The sequence below is a fragment of the Heliangelus exortis genome, chromosome 9 (genome assembly GCF_036169615.1).
Source record: "Heliangelus exortis chromosome 9, bHelExo1.hap1, whole genome shotgun sequence".
Lineage (NCBI taxonomy): Eukaryota > Metazoa > Chordata > Aves > Apodiformes > Trochilidae > Heliangelus > Heliangelus exortis.
Window position 1 is genome coordinate 17,978,600 of NC_092430.1, and position 17,742 is coordinate 17,996,341.

Genomic DNA, 17,742 nt, shown 5'->3' on the forward strand with positions numbered 1-17,742 from the left:
CCATATAATTCTACTTCAGTCATCTCCTTTTCCATGCACTGATCTAGCCCTGCTTACACTGTAAAATGGGTTGAGAGTGCTGGTTCTTGTGGTTAAATTCAAGTCTTGAAACCACTACTTTTTCCTTTCCCTGAAAACTGAACTCCCAATTATGGGACTACAGCTGTGACAACACAGGAGTGGTGTTTGTGTTTCCTGTAGCTGCTAAGAGGACTAGATCACGAAGCTGGGTAGTACTGAAAACCTGGCTTTTCTAATGCACACCATTTTTACTGAAAATGGACAATGTTAAAATACTGTTCCTGTCTACTGACTAATAACCCATTGCACCAATCTGCTATTGGAAGTACTACTACCCCCTCCCTTTTTATATGCAGTTTCACAACCTGTTCTTATCTGTAATTGCTCTGTCAAGGAGCCCAATCTGCCATTTGCAGCAATAATGGATCCTGTTACTAAATCACAAGTTTATTAGACAAAGTGTCACAAAGTGCTGTAGGAGAGGTTAATTTTCTTTGTGTTTTGCTCCTCTTAAGTCAGTGGGCTCCAGTAGATGGGAGACTGTCTCTGAAAATGGTAACTGCCTCCAAAGCCGGTTTATTTGATTTCTAGGGGCCTGGAGGATAGATGGCCATCTGCTTCCTGTTTAAACTGAGTCTTTCGGAAAACCTGGCCTGACCTTGACAAAAGGACAGTTTAGAACTGGCATAAAAATCTAGACCCAGGAACCATGACTTAAGTTTAATGAGAAATACAGACTTCACAACACTTAATCAACATGGAAAAACAAAACAAGAGAGCAGAAAAGTAAAATCTGACCAAGGCAGTGAAACCTCAGCCAGGATATGACTGAACACTTCAACTGTCTGCTCCACAAGATGAATTGTCATCAGGTCTGCTGTGACTAAGGGAGCTGTCTGCATGTGGGCAGACACAAGCAGTTGGCCTGCACATGTCAGCAAAATTTTAAAGAAAACTTTCCAATATGAACTGATGAGTTGGTGTCTGGCAGGCTGCGGAGGTGTGCACTGTAAACTTGCAGATAAACTTTCTTAACTTCTCATGGCCAAGCCTGTTTGTGTGTTTTGCTGCTTTTTATTAGGTTTTTTTCCCAAAGAATTAAGTATATTTTGTAGACTCTGGTTAGATGTTACTTTACAAATCTAGCTATTGGTGTTGCAAGAAGATCTGCTGACTGGAGATTAGGACTTAAATGTAGCCCCTGAGTGTCTAAACCATGGATACTTTTGTTCCTTGGACAGGAAGCACAGGTGGACTAGAACTGAGGAATGGGAGATTTTCTAGGTTCTGACTCACATCCAGACATTTGGCCTGCAGTTGTGATTTCTTGCTGCTTTTGCATCACACGTACCAACAGAAAACTCTAGCTGTGAGAGCCCTCAGAATTCAGCACTCACACCTCATTTGTTAATCGCACCCTTAACACTGTGAAGAAAAATTAAATTTTCCCTGCTGCCATATCCCATCTGCCTCATGCATAATCCTTCCCCAAATACCTCAGCTGCTTTGTTGCCATTGCTGAATTCGGGCCCATCTTCACTGCAACAGCCATCCAGGCTGCACTGGCAGCTGGAAAATCTATCTAATAGGAGCAACCAGGAATTCTGCTTTGTGTCCTGGAGTTGGGAAACTGACGCACATAAGAGTGAGTGATGGCCATATTACCCTGCCTTGTACTACCCTGAAGCAGCTTGTGCACCATCTCTCCTACTTTTCTTTCCTTTCCACACTACTTCTGTCCTGCTGCTCAGGTTCCTCCTGTCCCTTTGCACTTGGGCCACAAGAGAAGAGGAAAGTTCAGCAAGAAGCTGGGGTGAAAAATAAGAGAAGTGCCCACCCAGGAGAGGAGGAGAGTAATGTTGTCATTCTGAGCAGCAGGTCAAGCTGACTGTAATCTTTTCCTATTAAGTCTTGCCATTTTCCAGGCAGTTGAGCCCTCTGCTCCTCTATCTCCTGCTGATGTTGTCTGCCTTGTGAGCTTGAAGCTGCTGAGTTTGCACCTCTGGCAGATTGCAATCTGCAAAGGTGGAGAGGATTCTCTTGAAGGAAATTGATGGAGCTGAATGAAGGTGGCAGCATGTGTTGCTTTTGCAGGTGCTGTGTGGGAGGGGAGCTCATGTTTGCATGAGGAGATGGTAGACAAAGTCTGAGTTTCCTCTGCAGGCAAAACTGGGACAGAGCAGCCTGGAGTCTGTCTGACTGATGAGCAGTGACCCACAGGAGACTGCCAGAGATGGCCTGGCTCCTCTGAGGCAGTGTTAGGTGTTAGTTCAGCCAGAGGATAGCCATGAGCCCCCACACCAGCTTAACCACCAGCTCAACCTCCAGCTCTTGAGGTTGCTGCCTGCAACCACCACTGCCCCCAGCTGCTCTTTCCCTGGAATGTCACCAAGCATTTGAATCTGCCAGAAGGTGTTGGAGGTGGCTGCCGGGTTGCTTGCAGAGTGGCATCTAATGGTGCCTGGAGGAGCTGCAAGACTGCAAAACAGATGCCTGAGCATAGCACGGGGACGGCTGCCAGGCATGGCTGTGCTCCTCCTAATGTCTATTTTTGAGTTTGTCTTTGTTTCTCCTCCTGACTGCCCTAAACTGAAGTTGTTGTTCACGTCTCCCGTGGAGCTTTTTAGCTAACCTCATGCCCCGTGTTGCTCTGGCTTTTCACCGAGCTCCTTTGCTCCCGGCAGTCAGTCCTTCAGCCCTTTTATTTTCCTGTACAGACACTGCTGTTGAACACAGCAAACCTGCTGCAGCTGTAACCTAACTCCCAGCGTTGTGCTGTGTTCCTGTGGCTCACTCTGCTCAGATCTTCTGTCTCCATTCTCTATTCTCACTTTCTACTTAAAATATCTTTTTTTTTCTTGAGGACAATTTTTTTTTTTCTTTCAGCCTTCTATGTTGGCTGCTGGAGTCTGTCCTGTCCCTGCCCACCTTACTTGACAATGGATGGTAAAATTTTCTGGTCAGCAATTACACTCTTTTCACAAGTGATGCCCAGGAGCATGAGGGCTTTATGCATGGTCCCAGCAAGCACAAGAATTGTATACAGAAAGTCCTTGGGGCCAAATTCCGTGCACTCAGTCCTTGTGTCTGTGGAACTGACTGCAGACTCTCCCTCTTGGTTTTTAGTTTGTGGTCTCTGCCCTTTGAAGACATTGTATAGCCGGTAAAGTATTTCAAGGACTGGAAGAAATGTAGAGGCAGCTCCCTAGAAAGCAAGGTTGATGGCCCAGAAAAAAAGGGCCACAGCTTGCCAATTCACATTCTGCAGAAATTTGCATACTGCAGCAAATCTTGGCTTAGTGTCAGGAAAAAAAAGGCATTGACATTTAGATGTATGGAATTGCTCTCTCATCCAGAGGACAGAGTTTTCCAGACACTCTTGGTGTACAAGGAGCTTCCCTTATATCCCCTAATATCCACTCTTGTTACCTTGCTTGATAAAGGGATACGAATCATTTTCCTTTGTAACCCAAATAACCTTGTAACTCAAGGTTCAGATATGGGCATATTACTTTCTGATTTCTGTTCATAAAACTCCCTCATACTTCACCCTAATTTCATGGTAGAGCAAGAACTGAGGGTTTGGTTTTTTTAGTTTGGTTTTAACTTGTCCAAAATATAGCTGTATTCATGAACCTTTTGAGAGTTCTGGTTTGATTGCAGCAGTAAGGGCTACTTCCACCTTGGAGGATGAGATGGAGACCAAGAGGTGTTAAGAAAGTGTGGAGCTCTTGGTTCTTAGTTCAAGTCTGAGAATGCTCCTGAGTGTCCTTCTGGATTTCTTGCCAGTGGACATTGATTCCTTGGATTACTTTTTGTATGGAAAGGTCCTGTGACAAAAATACACATCTGCATACATACAGTGCATCATCAGCCTGCCTCATGTAACTTTGGGAAAAGAAAACTGGAAAAGAAGAGCATATGTTGGAATGTAGATGCAAGAGAAAGAGAAGATAAAAAGGGCACAGAGATCCTGGTCAACAGGAGCATAAGAAGTGCGATATGAAAATTGTCTGAGTATAAATGCAGGTAAACTATTGGGTGTTGAAGGAGGAGAACCAGGGAAATCTTTTTCTTGTCTTCAAACCAAAATATTACATGTTACTATATCTCCCTAATTCAGTATTTTCACCTATCTGAAATATGTGACTGTGAAAATGGGGTGCCCAGAAACCATGTGAATTAAGAAATACAAAATATGAAATACTTTGGTAAGCACCAAATGGAAGAAGAGACAGGAGCAGACTTCCCATTTCATTTTCCTGGCCATTACTGTTTGTGTCCAGAAGATGTCACTAAGAATCTGTAACAATACGACCTCACTGGGTTCCAATTGGTTGGAGTACCTGGTTTCTAGAGTACAGCAGTCTGAGCAAAGTCTGATTAAATATGCCTGTCAGCGTATTCTGGGTCACTGCTGACTGCAGATGCATCAGCATTTGGCCCTAATCCCAAGGACAATGTGGAGGTCAGTGTGGAGGTGATGGTTCCACTCAGTATTCGAAGTCCAGTGCAGTGTGAGTGACAGTATTCCTGCTTTGCATTTTGTCTGAAAGCCTTCTGAATCTCTGTAGGACTGGGTTTTTTTGTTTGGTTTGGTTTTTGGTTTTGTTTGTTTGTTTTTCCCTAAACAGGGTGAGTTTACTGGATGGTCTAATATAACTTAGTAATTTTCAGTAACTAAAGCAATCATCAACCTTCTGAAAGGAAGATAAGGGAAAAAGGCAGAGTCTTGATAAAGCCACCTCCTTGATCAAAGTTCCTATTTTCTAGAGCTCTGACTTCCACTTTATGCAAACACTGTGTTCCTCAGTGTCCCAGATCTCCATGGCTGGAGAGCACATAAAGGACTTCAAATAATACAACTGAGTCTGGGAGGGTTGGGCAGAAGCACAATCAAGACTAGAAAAGGCTGACCATTCTAAACAGAAATAACTATGAATTACTGGAGCTACTGGAGCAATGTTGTGCAACAACCATCAAAACAAGAGAGGGAGAAACTGGCTTGTGTATTCAGCTGTGGTTATCAGCAGGGAAAGGCAATGGTCTATGGGAGCAGCCTGGAAACAGGGTTCCTTTGTGGGGATATAGAGGGCACTTTTGAGGAATGAGGGCTTATTTTTTCCCTTAGTCTGTTTTTCTTCTCACTTTCTTGATGGGACAGTTTACTGGATATTTTTCTTAAGGAGGAAAATATCTGTCTCCCTCCTGCAGCTTCCCCTTCACTAAGGGGAAACTATTCCTTGAACAAGAATATTATGTGGATGATAAATGACTGGGAGAACTGTGTGCTGCAGGACTAGGCTCAGTATCAGATTTGTAGAGAGTTCATGAGCCTAATGCAAAAAATGGACTTGGAGATTGCAGAGGAAGGAGAGGCTAGGGGGCAAAGCATGTCTTAATGCCCTAAGCAGCACTAAGCAGCAAGGTACCTATAACAAGAGCTTTGTTATATTCCTTTACATGCTACTGCCTCATTAGTCTGCTCTTGGCTCTGAGTCAAAGTTGGTAGAACTCCTGTTAACATCTTCTGTGTGGTTTGAGTGACACTAGATTTATTAGAAGAAACAAGTTAGGATTGGTCCTGCAAGCAAATAGGGTTTGTCCTGTCTACTACGTCATCTCCTAGAGCTGAGTGTTGTCAGAACTGTAAAAGCTGCTGGGATATAAGGGGCAGCTCTGCCAGAGGCAGGATGCTGCCGTTTGGATCTGTGGAGCTCCTCAGATCGGGACTCTTCTTGACCTTGCAGCTTATGACCTTCCTGTCACATGTAATGGAGGTGTGATGAAAAAAAAAAACCAAGATGAGCAAAACTTATGGATTTGAATACCCTATGTATTTTGAACAGGTCTTTTTCTGTTACAGAAAGGACTGGATTGGTCCTAGGCCTGTGTTGTGGGTTGTATGTATATATTCAAAGCTTGTACGTTCTATTACTTCATTTCCTTTCCTGTCTAGAGGGAATTGGAGAGTGCTGTACCTATACACAGGGAAATGCTGCAGTATTATTGCAAGGAATTGTTTGGAAATGAAACAAAGAATGTCCTTAATCAGAATTATGCAGAAGGTTCATTAAAAAGCTGAGAATAAACAACAGAGGTGAGAATCTCAGCTCGAGTAAACTGAGGTTAATGTAACTATGGTGAGTTATAATATTAAATAAGAAGCAGACCACATGTGCATTGAATCTGGGTGCTTTTCAATGAGAAATGTGCCAGTGTTCCTCATTTGAGTACTAACCAGTCTGTACAAAGGCAAATTATTACCCCCTAATCACTACAAACTCTTTTGCAGGAGGAAGAGGGAAGGATGGGGCACCCATTATAACCTTTCCAGAATTTGCAGGATTCAGTGACATACCCGATGAAGATTTTCTGAATGTGGTCACGTATCTAACCAGCATTCCCAGGTGAGGCTAAGCAAAAATATCTGATTTCCTGCAGAGCTTTGACTCCTTAGTAGCCCACTGCTTGTAGTGGTCCTACCAGGATGTATCAATGACTTTGCATCCATCCAGTCAGTATTAAATTTTTATATGTACAGTAGGCCCTAGGAAACATCATTTGTATGGAGCAAAAAAGCTTTGTTTATTGGGAGATTACTCTGCAGCTAGGATGTTTTGTTTGCCTGCAAGAAGAGTGAAGCAAACTCACTTCCACTACTCTGAGGAAATGTGCCAAAGCAGAGCTGCTGAATTACTTTTTGTTTATCCAAAAAGAGACCTTAGTATTTTTCAGTCCCCTGATCCTGTCTCCTAATTAGAAGCACAGCATGGATTTATTATTTCCTGTGGTCTTTTGTATAAAGGTGCTTAGAGGATGATGAGGGGGAAAACGTGCCTCCTTCAAGTTTGAGTATGAGTTTTCCCAGCTCCACCTACATCTATTCCCTGTACCAAGTTGCCAAAGCAAGCTGAGAGAAACCACACACTGTGAATTTAACAGCTTCATTGTTTCACTCTTCTCTGTAGGGCCTTTGTTCTGCCAGGAGAAACTCTGTTACCTCTCTCTTCATTGGTTTCAGGATTGAAAGGATGACCATTTAAGGGTTAATAAAACAACGCTAGAGAAACACATAACTAATTTGCCAGTTTTTAGTATTTGGTATTATTTTTGGGAACTATCGTGTGAAACTGTTAACATGATAGACAGAAATGCTTCATGCTTCTTCAACCTGTGTGACAGCCAGAACTACAGACGAATTCAAAAGCCAGTTCATGAAGGATTGCTCCATCAATGGCAGCTGAACACAGTGGCTCAGATGCTAACTCTGGCTGAAGAAATCCACATATTCCTTAATGCTGGGATTTGAAAGCACATACCAAGAGAAATATTGTCCTTCTCACTTTGCTTCTGCTTTTCTCTTCCTTGAGAATTAAAATTAAAAGGACTACTAGCAGTGAAATTACACGTCCACGAGCACTGTCATAACGTAATATGCATAAAATGTATAGTACTGTAGTGCTGATGAAAGTAACAAATGTGGTTCATTTACTGCTCTGAGATGTGTGAGAGACTCTGTGCACAGATCAGCCAACTGCAGGTTAACAAAACTTTGCTGCACCCTAACAGTCCCCCCATTTATGCCACATTAAGATCATAGTTCATACAATTATGCCATAAATCCCACAACCAAAGCTTGGCACTCAGTCTTCCTCTTGGAAATCAATATCTTCATCTCTCCCCATCTACGTGAAAGGTGGCAAGTTTCAAATAGTGACTTGAGAAAGGCAGTCTCCCTGGAAAACTCACATCCCAACTGTGTGATCTTTGATTAAACCCGAGTCAAACCAGCCTGCTGGTATGCAGAAAATGTGGGTTCAAATCCCAGTCTGTGGCTGACCTTGAACAGGCAGTTTAAATCGAACTGAATAGTCACCTATTCAACACAAATTTCAGTGAGCCTCTCTGTAGTATCTATCAAAGTGACAAAGAGAATGATCTTTAACTTGTGGATTTACAAAGAGAATGGCCATGGATCAGATAAGATGAAGTACAGTTTGAAAAGGAGTTCACAATACTTCCTTGTTCATAGCTCAGTTAACTGGAGAAATCAGCATAATTTCTCAGGCACATAGAGAATATCTGTCTGCTGTAGTGTCTTCTTCAGTGTATCCTTGTAGCATAAGTTTCTTGCTAGTTGTGGGGAATAAGATCTCTTATTTGCAGATGGCATCATTCAGTGAGTTTGTAACTTTATAAGTCCCTCAGGAATAATGTTTAGTGTACCCATATGACAAAACAGTGAAAAGACAAAGAGAATCAGCAAGTGTTGTTACTCAGATGCACAAGTATATACTTGCCTTTGACACTGCTTGGCAAATTCACTTTACCCACTGTGGCACACCACAGTATTTTGGGGTGGGCTGTATGAAGACCTTGCACTTCTGGGCTTTACAACGTGAACTACTCTCCAGAATGGAAGGTCAGCCCAGTGAGACTTCTGCAATCTAATTAGTTTTCTCTCTGGTTCAACACCAGCTTGTGAGAGTGTTCCCTCCACCAAAGATACACATGCATACATACACATCCACAATCACTGGGTAACACAGTGTGTGCACAGGCATGCCACTATGCACTTACAATATATAGCTTCAGAAAGCCCTTTTTTACTTGCTTTATTCCATGTCCAGAATTCCCTTCTCCTACAATTGACAAAGGCTGGCTACTTGAACAGACACCCTTACTTTCCAAAAGAGGTCAGGAAATTTGACATACCCTGTCCTCCTCAAGTCAGTGTTCAAGGCCTGAATTCAGAGCTGAGGATGGAACAGCTCTACTGATTGCACACATTTCATTCAGGGAAAATAAAACTCCATGCCAGACATCTGTAGAATCTAGACAAATATGCCAGAATCTGATTTGGAGGTAAGCTTGATGTTTATCTGCTCTGCAGGATTGTCTTAGAATCCCTCTTTTCAGAGAACTGGAGAAACCCCAATGCATTCCCATAAAGAGGGTAGAGGCTTTACAGAACAGACAGAGAAAACATTGACAGTATGTGTGTGTTTGTTTTAAACTCCTCTCCTCTGGACGTGCACACAATGGGTATTTTTCAGCTGTACATCCACTTGCCCTGGTGCTGCTACCCTGGCCGGGCTGTTTGCCTGTGTGCATCCCTTAGAGCCAAATGACATTCAGACCTTGGTATGGCCTTTCCTTTCAATGTGTTGACTGAAATAGGATCACCTCCTGACATTCTCTGTTTCCCTGGATAAATTTAGGTCTTAAATCAGTCCTGTTTAGTAAAAAAACCCAACCCAAAGGAAAGACCAAACGTACAAATACTATTGGCTTATCTCAGTGAAGACAACTGATACCATCCTGAACATCAAGGTGAAAAAAGCAAGTAGTAACATTGCAGAAAGGGGAGGCCTAGCTTTCCATCAGGGTCACAGCCCCATTTTGAATTTTCTGTTGTCCAAAGGTACCTCTCTTGTCTAGAGCCTTGTCATGTTGCATCCATCAACTCACAGCATCCAGGATCTACAGAGGTGTATATTCTGCAGAGGTGTATATCTGAAAGGCTTCTTTGCTGCTTGCCTTTGCACAGTCTGCCAGTGATTCTGAGTGACACAGATAATCTCTCACACATTCTGAAATCTGCTCAGCTGCTTTGCTTTTTAGCAACATGTTTTTTTTTCATTAGTTCTCTCCACTCTTTTCCTCCTTAAGTTTAACGTTTTGTTTAGTTGGTTTTGTGTGTTTGTTGTTTGTTTGTTTGTTTTTACCTATTTCATCTCAGACAAGGTAATAAGTTCAATGTTGTGAATTATTTGTACTGCAATATGTATCTGAATTGTTTGCTTAATGGCCACCTTCTCATTTTACCCAAACAGATCTCATACCTTGGCTTGTTCTTCATGCTCTTCCACAGCTTAGGATTGTACCTGCACTGTGTAATGAAGTATTCTGTCATGTGCCTTCCCCCTCAGCTGCCTGTGCCAGGAATGGCTGCTTGGCAGGTTTTGTCTTTGCCAGCCACCTGCAGTTGATCTTGGAGGGAGAGAGCTACAAGTAGCACCTCATCTTAGTTAGACTGCATGCAAAGTGGTATTTTACTCTTCCTTATTCTGTTCTCATATTTAAAGACAAGTCACATAAGTACCTATTTAATTTGCCTAATTTAATGAGAAAACTCCTTTGCTGCTTCTCTGTTGCGTTTTCTTTTCTCTATCTGTGCTTCATAAGCTCTTGTTCCTATTATCTATGAACTTCATTTTGGGCTGCATCTGATGCTTTCATGCTGTTAGAAATCCCCAGGAAGAAGAAAATCTGAAAAAATTAACTTCTCAATCATGGACATGGACTTGGAAAAATAGCAAAGATCCCTTTTTGAGTGATTTTATAAAACAACTAAAGAGTTAGTTCTGAGGAACAGAGACAAGTTTTACTTGGCACAAATCTTTTTGTGTTTGTTTAACTCACAGTTGTACTTGTTGCTTTTGGCAGATGCTGTCTTGTCAGTTACTTCCCTTGCAGTTTGCTCACCAAGGTGCAATTATAAGGGTCTGATTCTAAATGCTTACACACCTCCAATCGTCTGTGTATACTCCTTTTAGAAAACCTTTAATCAGTTTCTCAAAGCAGGTAGATAGGCAAAACAAGGTAATTTCTATGTGCAGTCAGCTTCTGTGAACATGGTGCTTATGGATATAGTTACTTGTGGTTATGCTACATCATGAATTTTGTGAATAACAGATTCTTCTTATTTTTATTAGCCTGATATTAGTTGTATGTTATATTTCTTTAGATTAACATCAGCTTTTTGTTAACTTCAGCTAACACACCTACTTCGATGTTATAAATTACTGCTTTCAATGGAACAGTATCAGATTTGAACCTGATTCTATATCTCTGATTATTGTCAGAGATATTCAGCAGCTACATATTGGTTGCATGAGTCTGAACTGAAAACAGAATGCTGATTGTGGTTTATATTCTCTGTTTCTTTGAAGTAGAGGCCATATTTTTGGTGATCCACTTGATTCAAAATGTCCTCTAACATTCCAATTTTCCTGCTGCTTTAATATGGTTATCAAAAATTAACATGGCTGTCAAAAATACATAAAAGGAAAAGCCATCTAAGCATGTAAGCGTTGAAAGAAGAATTGCATTGGTGTAATTTCCCCCTTCGCATCTTACTTTATTACTAATAACTTTGTTCTAAACTATAATCCAGTTTCAATAACACACTGTAAGCAACATGGATACTGAATGGTAACACTATTCTCTCGGAATAATTAGTCATAACAAGCATTTTCTGTATTTGTTCCGGATAACAAGATATTTGGATCAAATCCTGTTCCCAGCAAGAGCAAAGAGACCTAAGTGGGACAATGCATTTTGTGATCACTCGTTTCTCTGGTCATTTGAGGAACTGTGACTAGAAGATCTTGCCTCTACCCATACAGGGCCAGAGCATGCTCGAGTCTGTGCTCTAACAAGAGGCCAGAAAGGCTGCTGAGATGGTTTTTTTTGAGATTGTGACAACTGTTTGTATTGACATTATCAAATGTTTAAAAACTTCTTTTCTGCCTGAGCCGGAGGAGAGCAGGTAGGAGTTTTTTCAAGTGTTTGTAAACGAGTCTGATCTTGTCTTGAACAAGTCAATTTTCTGTTGTCTGTGTGGTCAGACAGCAGTCAGTGTTGACCGGATGGTCTCCTTTTCCCTAGCCCAAGGAACTGGGTGCTATCCACATCTGATTTTTAAAGTGTTTCTCTGACAGCTTCTCAGAGGCTTTTTGTCTTTTGTGGTTGTATTAAGTGGAGGATCTGGGGCTTCTAGTTTCCAGAAGAATCAGTTTGATAAAATCAATGCAGATTTTTTTTGTATTTTAAGAAGTTCCCAGTTTAAGACTTTTGTATTTACTTTCTCACACCCATTGTGTAACAATCTGCAGTGCACACAATTTCTGTGCTGCTTTCCTCTGAGCCTTTTTTCTTTAACATCTAGAGTGAACATTAAAAAAAAATGAAGTAGGAAAGTCAGTTAGTTTTCCTAGTACCAGCATGATGAACTACTAGGAACACTTGCATGACATCCCAAATTTGCACAACACTTTGGTTTCCAAGTTGCTGTTCTTGATTCTGCAGAACTGCATCAGAAGATCAATATTAGTATTGTTGGTGCTCTTCAGTGGATTATTGATATGAGTTTGCACAAAATAATCCATGACAATGGTGTTCCTGAGATCCTTCTTGCAGGAACAATGTAAAAGGGATGAAGGAGATATTTTTATACAATTTCTTGAAGATCAAGAGTTGTGATCTTTGTGGTGAATGGAGTGAAATTCAGTTGGTGGCCGGTCACAAGTGGTGTTCCCCAGGGGTCAGTGGAATCATTCTTTGAAGGGAGAGATTAGATGAGTCTCACTGAGACCCTGCACACCAAAATGAGATTGCAATGAGAGAGAGTGAAGATGGGATATTTATGAGGTATGGAGCACCAAGTCTGTGCCCCATAGATCCTCCTTGAAAAGTATGGAGAAGGAACAGTAACTGTTATTCTAGCCAATATGTTCAAAGGACAGTTTTAAATGACTTGCAACCCTAGAACCAGGCTGTGCTTGGCAAGATGTAACCCTTCAGTTCCTGCTTTGTCTGTCAGAATTCTTGTGGCATTGTGTACATGGCAAGGTGGTGACGCCAGGGAAATACTGACTCCCTGGAGCTAAGTGCTCCTGTCAGATATCAGTGTACTTGGAGAATGCAGACTGAAGTGGGGTGTCCAATAACTTGAATTATTTTGAGGAGATAAAAAGATCTGAGGGTTTTGCCTGTGATACAACACAGTGTAATTCCTCATCTTGAACTATTAAAATCATGTAGGTTTGGCAGCAGAGTAGCAAACCAACTGCAAAATTTAGCAGCTAAAATATTCATGTTTTGTGTACACTGATAATCTTACCCTGGAAAGGGAGAATTTTTTGGCTTTTGTTTTCATGTGAATTTCTGCCAAATATTCATCCTTTCCACTGTATGTTGTGTTTTCATAACAGGCTTAGAGAGTGATCTAACAGAGGCTGTGTTTTGCTGCAGCACATTTCCTTGGAGCAGGAGTATCTCCAGGTAACTCAACATACCTATTTCTTCTGTTTTGCAGTCTGGAGGCTGCCAGCATCGGATTCATTATCATCATAGACAGACGACGGGACAAATGGAGTGCAGTGAAGGCATCCTTGACACGGATAGCAGTAAGTGCTTGCTTTTTAAATTTATCTTCTAGAAAATAAAATTATCTGATGAACCTTCAGCACAGGATACAGCTAATTTTTAGCTTCTGTTTTCTGTTTGTGGATGCAGATTCTCTCCTGCCCTGAAGCTCGTGTGTGTTAAATATGAGAGAGAGGAAGAGGCACTAACAAATTACACAGCCTTTTTTGCTGCTGAATTGGGACAAATTCTTTATTTGCTGGGCTGAGTGCAATGTAAATTCTAGGAAATTGAAGTTTGTTCCTAGAAGAGTATAACAGCAGTACCCTTCTGTGCACTGAGGAGTGATGACGTGGTCTGCTTATGAAAGAAACAGATGCAGAGGGCTTTGTGTTTGGTTGGTAGTAAGTGATCTCCGTCAGAAGGTCTTAATGCTCTTAATAGCTCATTATACCTCATGTGCAAAAGTCAGATTTAAGCACTGATCTTCAGTACTAATGATACTGATTTTATGCAGCTATTACCAGTAACATGTGCTGTGTGAGAAAGAAGTGATTATAATATACAGAGTTGTAGAATGGATGGATGACCAAGGCATGCATCAAGGAGTTCCTTCAAGGAATTTAGAAAGATTTGCTTTTCATTCTCAGTTCTTCTAAGCTGCTCTCTTCTAGAAATTGTTCTTTTTTTATGCTCGATGAGCTCAGAGAAGTGCAGTGAAAGATGTGGGCTGGGTGTTGTAGACAGGGCCATGTTTGATGGATGTGTTGAGTGCTTGTGTGTGTAGAAAAATATGTGAGGTTAAAAAGATTTAAAAAATCTTTCCAGAGTGAGAAGGTAGGTCAACCTGGGGAATATATCTGTGCTACCAGGTTCGTTCAGCAAGTCCAACATGGGTAGACAGTTTTGCCCCCTAGTACCTGCAACCTAAAAAAATTAGAAAACTGATGGTGTGGTAGCACAAAGGGGGTTGGTGTGCTTCAAATATGGGGGATGAAAACACTAGCACAGAAACTTTATAGCTCTGTGATAAATCCATATCAGAAAGCAATGTATGGCTGGGCAGTAACATCCATGGGCTGGTCTCTTCCTTGGCTTTGGAGGCTGGGACAATGGGCATGTGCTGAATAGACCAGCTAATATCACCAGCAGCTGGAGTGAATAAGGTTCAGCAAATCGTACCTGCTTTGTCTCCTTTAGTAAATACTTGACTGAAAATTCCCCTGGCCTTCCTATAGGGCAAAGGTATGCTTTCTAATAGTTCTGTATTTCTTTTAGGGAGCATTTCCAGGAAACCTGCAGCTGGTGTTTGTCCTGCGACCTTCCCGCTTTATCCAAAGGGCAATCGCTGACATTGGCATCAAACTCTATCGAGATGACTTTAAAATGAAGGTACCGGTAAGCATGCAATTATTATTTTGTCCATGTGCTTTCTTTATCTCCCTTGTCTGCAGTTCCTTGGTGTCAGCAATTACTCATTACCCAGTAACTGAGATCTAATTGCACGTAGTGACTGGGGACTTTGATCTGGGTCTGTATGGTGTATGTAATAGCAATGCCAAAGAGTGGATGCTTCATGGCATTTAATGGGCATGTTCCCATATGGAAGGTTGGTGTAGATATAAAATGTGACCTAGGTTTTTAAATATTGACATCTTAACTCAGTGGAGCTGTTCCCCTGATGCAGACAGAAGAATATCTCACTCTGGTGACAAACATAATTACTTAAGACTACAGAGCAGTGAAAAGCTAGGGCTGAATTCTGCACTATTTTACATATTATCCATGGGACTGCTGACAATCTGACAGTGCCCCTCATAAATGCTTGCATAGCACTGAGTATTCTTAATGCCTTTCATGATTCTTAAGCCTTCAAGATTATTTTTTTTTACTTCTTTCCATGTGCACTTGGCATATGCTATGGGTTGATGAGAATATAATTTGAAGCAGGTTATAAATCCTTAGAGTTTAAGTTTTAAATTATTTGAAAACTCTTTCAGGAGTTGTTCCTAGCTGCATGTTTGCACGTGGTTTCAAAGTGTTTATTTATATAACTTGAATGATGATGATTAATGGTATTTCACCCCGGAACAGTGTTATAGTGTTCCACAATGACTTTACTGGAGTGATTTCATATGATTACTTTGGATTTTGCTTGTGGTTTTATATCATTTTGCAAACAACCTAGGGCTCTCCTCCAGTGAACTGTAGCTCTGTCAGTACCTAAGTTTGAAGTTCAGGTGTTTAAGACACTTTGTGCTTCTGAAGAGGCAAAAGACAGAAGCTTATTTATTACAATGCATACAGAAAAGGAAACATGAATATTCATTCAGTTACTGTAGATTAAATTGTAAGACTGTCTGTAGTTTGGCAAAGGTGGCTTTTGGGTAATTAAAAGGCCCATTGATGTAAAAAAGTATATTTTATTACGAACCAAAATCTTTTCATTTTATTTCACTTTGAAAAATGGATGTTCCTGTATTTAATAAGCCTTAAGTTACCATAGTAACTGTTGGACCAGCAACTGCAGCCCAGGAAGAGACAGCTTCATCAAGGAATGGCATTTTCCAGCAATGCAGCATCTTCTGTACTTTTAGCAGTTTATTTGATGCCACTGCTGCAATTCAAATTCAACTTGAAACTATGGAAGCTGGAAGAGAGGTGAATTCTAGGCTGGGGTCAAGCACTGCATTAAGTATTAAACAATAACTTAGCTTTCCTACAGGCAGGAAAATAAAAATATTCTTTTGGTTTTGGGTCTTCTTGGAGGATATGAATTTTGAACCACCTTCAGTGTGTCCACAGAGCCCTTTGTAGTCTTACAAAACCTAAGGCATCATATGCTTTGCTACTAAATCTGCCTGCCTTCTGCCCAGATATCTTCTGACAACCTGCCTGTTGTATATACAGCCTATTGTAAGTTTCTCAGGGTTGTACTAAAGGTGTGCAAAATTCCTGGGGTCTTCCATGCTCTCTGGAGAGGCCTTTCAGCTGTGTTGGCTTCTCCTCCAATAAAGATCATCTGAGCATGCCCAGGTTGCTGAGAACAACATCTATTTGTCTCCAGTGAAAATATCATTTTATATGCCAAGCATAAGAACAGGGCCAGAGAGTTCTTGTCCCATGGGAGATATCCTTACTCAAGGAATTAAGTATCAGCACCTATATTTAATACCAACTTCATCCTCTAAATTGTTTGCAGGTTGGTTGTTCATGTTGTGCATTTGGCACTGTGAGAGCATGAGTGACATAACTGGGCCACGGATGGGTTGCACTTCCCATCACAACTATAAGTGAGTCAGGGGCAGAACATGAGCATTCAAAAGGGGTTTCAGGAATACAGTGTTAATTTGTTAAGGAAACGTTTGTTTAAGTGTTTATCTGAGCTATCAGAGTGCAAATATGTTCAGTAAAATAGATTAGTTGGGTTAAATCAACACTGAATTGGGTAGAAGCCAGAAGATCAAGTGGAGCCTGAAATAATAAACCAGACACAATAAGGAAATGCAGGATTTATATGACTTAATGTCATATGAATGTCATTAATAAAATTTCCAGAGGCAAATCTCTATTGGGATTGTTATTTGATTAAAAATCATTACCCAGGAGCAAGATACAGAAACATAGAAGTACACTAGGGTTCATCTAATATATTGAAGTCTAAGACTCTAATGTCCAGTCATTTGTGCTCAACATCTTGTTTTTCTATTGCTGAAATATATTTGTCTCTCCTTTCCCTTTCATCATGGTTTAAAATGGAATAATGCCAGTGAACTCAGTGGTGATACAGTGCCATATATATGATGCAACTGAAAGGAAAATCTTATTCTCAGTTATTTAATTTCAACACTTCCCTAGATCAAGTGCCTGATGTTGAGGAAACTGTTTAACTTGCCTGCTCCTCCATTCTCCATAAAGAACAGTTATCTAGAAAATACAGAAGGTATTTGATGGAAGTTTGAACATTATAAATTCAATACTTTTGCTCTTGATGCATATGAAAAATTACTGTATCTTCAGCCTAGAGAGGAGCAAGTTCATGTCAAATTATTGTTGGCTGAAGAATGGCCATGTAGATACTGAGAAGGCAAAACCTAATGGAGATAAACTGTGGCTATGCATGAGCAAATACATAATGAGAACTTATTGCCTATGGTGGAGCTGCAGCCTGGGCAAACCCAGTTCCTAGGGACAATGATTGAAAGGACTCATTATTTCTCTCAGTCCATTGTGCTTGGATTTGTTTCAGATCATCATGTTAAATTCTGTCTCTGATCTCCATGGCTATATTGACAAAAGCCAGCTGACCCGGGAGCTGGGAGGAACCCTGGAGTATGGCCACAGTCAGTGGATACATCACCGAACTGTGAGTGCTGGTGCTGTTCTTAAATGTGTCTACAAGCAGAATTGTTCTGATGACTGATGTAGACCAACCATTAAGTAGTAACTCTCCAGCTTCATTTCAGCCTACAAATTCTGCTAGGGAATCATGGAAAGAGGAAATGCATGACTCAAGTATAGAAAGGCAAATTCTCCAAAAGTTTGTAACAGAAGCAGTAATCTGTG

At 41.0% G+C, this 17,742-nt stretch overlaps 1 protein-coding gene across 11 annotated transcripts in view; it reads left to right on the forward strand.

Annotated features, from left to right (window-relative positions):
* MCF2L2 (MCF.2 cell line derived transforming sequence-like 2) overlaps window positions 1-17,742 on the forward strand; it is a 155,704-nt gene that overhangs the window by 37,916 nt on the left and 100,046 nt on the right. For 9 of the 11 annotated variants that reach the window (XM_071752546.1, XM_071752554.1, XM_071752543.1 and 6 more), the window contains exons 3-6: window positions 6,317-6,431; window positions 13,127-13,217; window positions 14,455-14,574; window positions 17,426-17,542. In XM_071752546.1, the coding sequence (XP_071608647.1) occupies window positions 6,317-6,431; window positions 13,127-13,217; window positions 14,455-14,574; window positions 17,426-17,542 (443 nt within the window). The remainder of the gene's footprint in view (window positions 1-6,316; window positions 6,432-13,126; window positions 13,218-14,454; window positions 14,575-17,425; window positions 17,543-17,742) is intronic. The other 2 variants (XM_071752549.1, XM_071752544.1) reach the window with 1 other exon arrangement.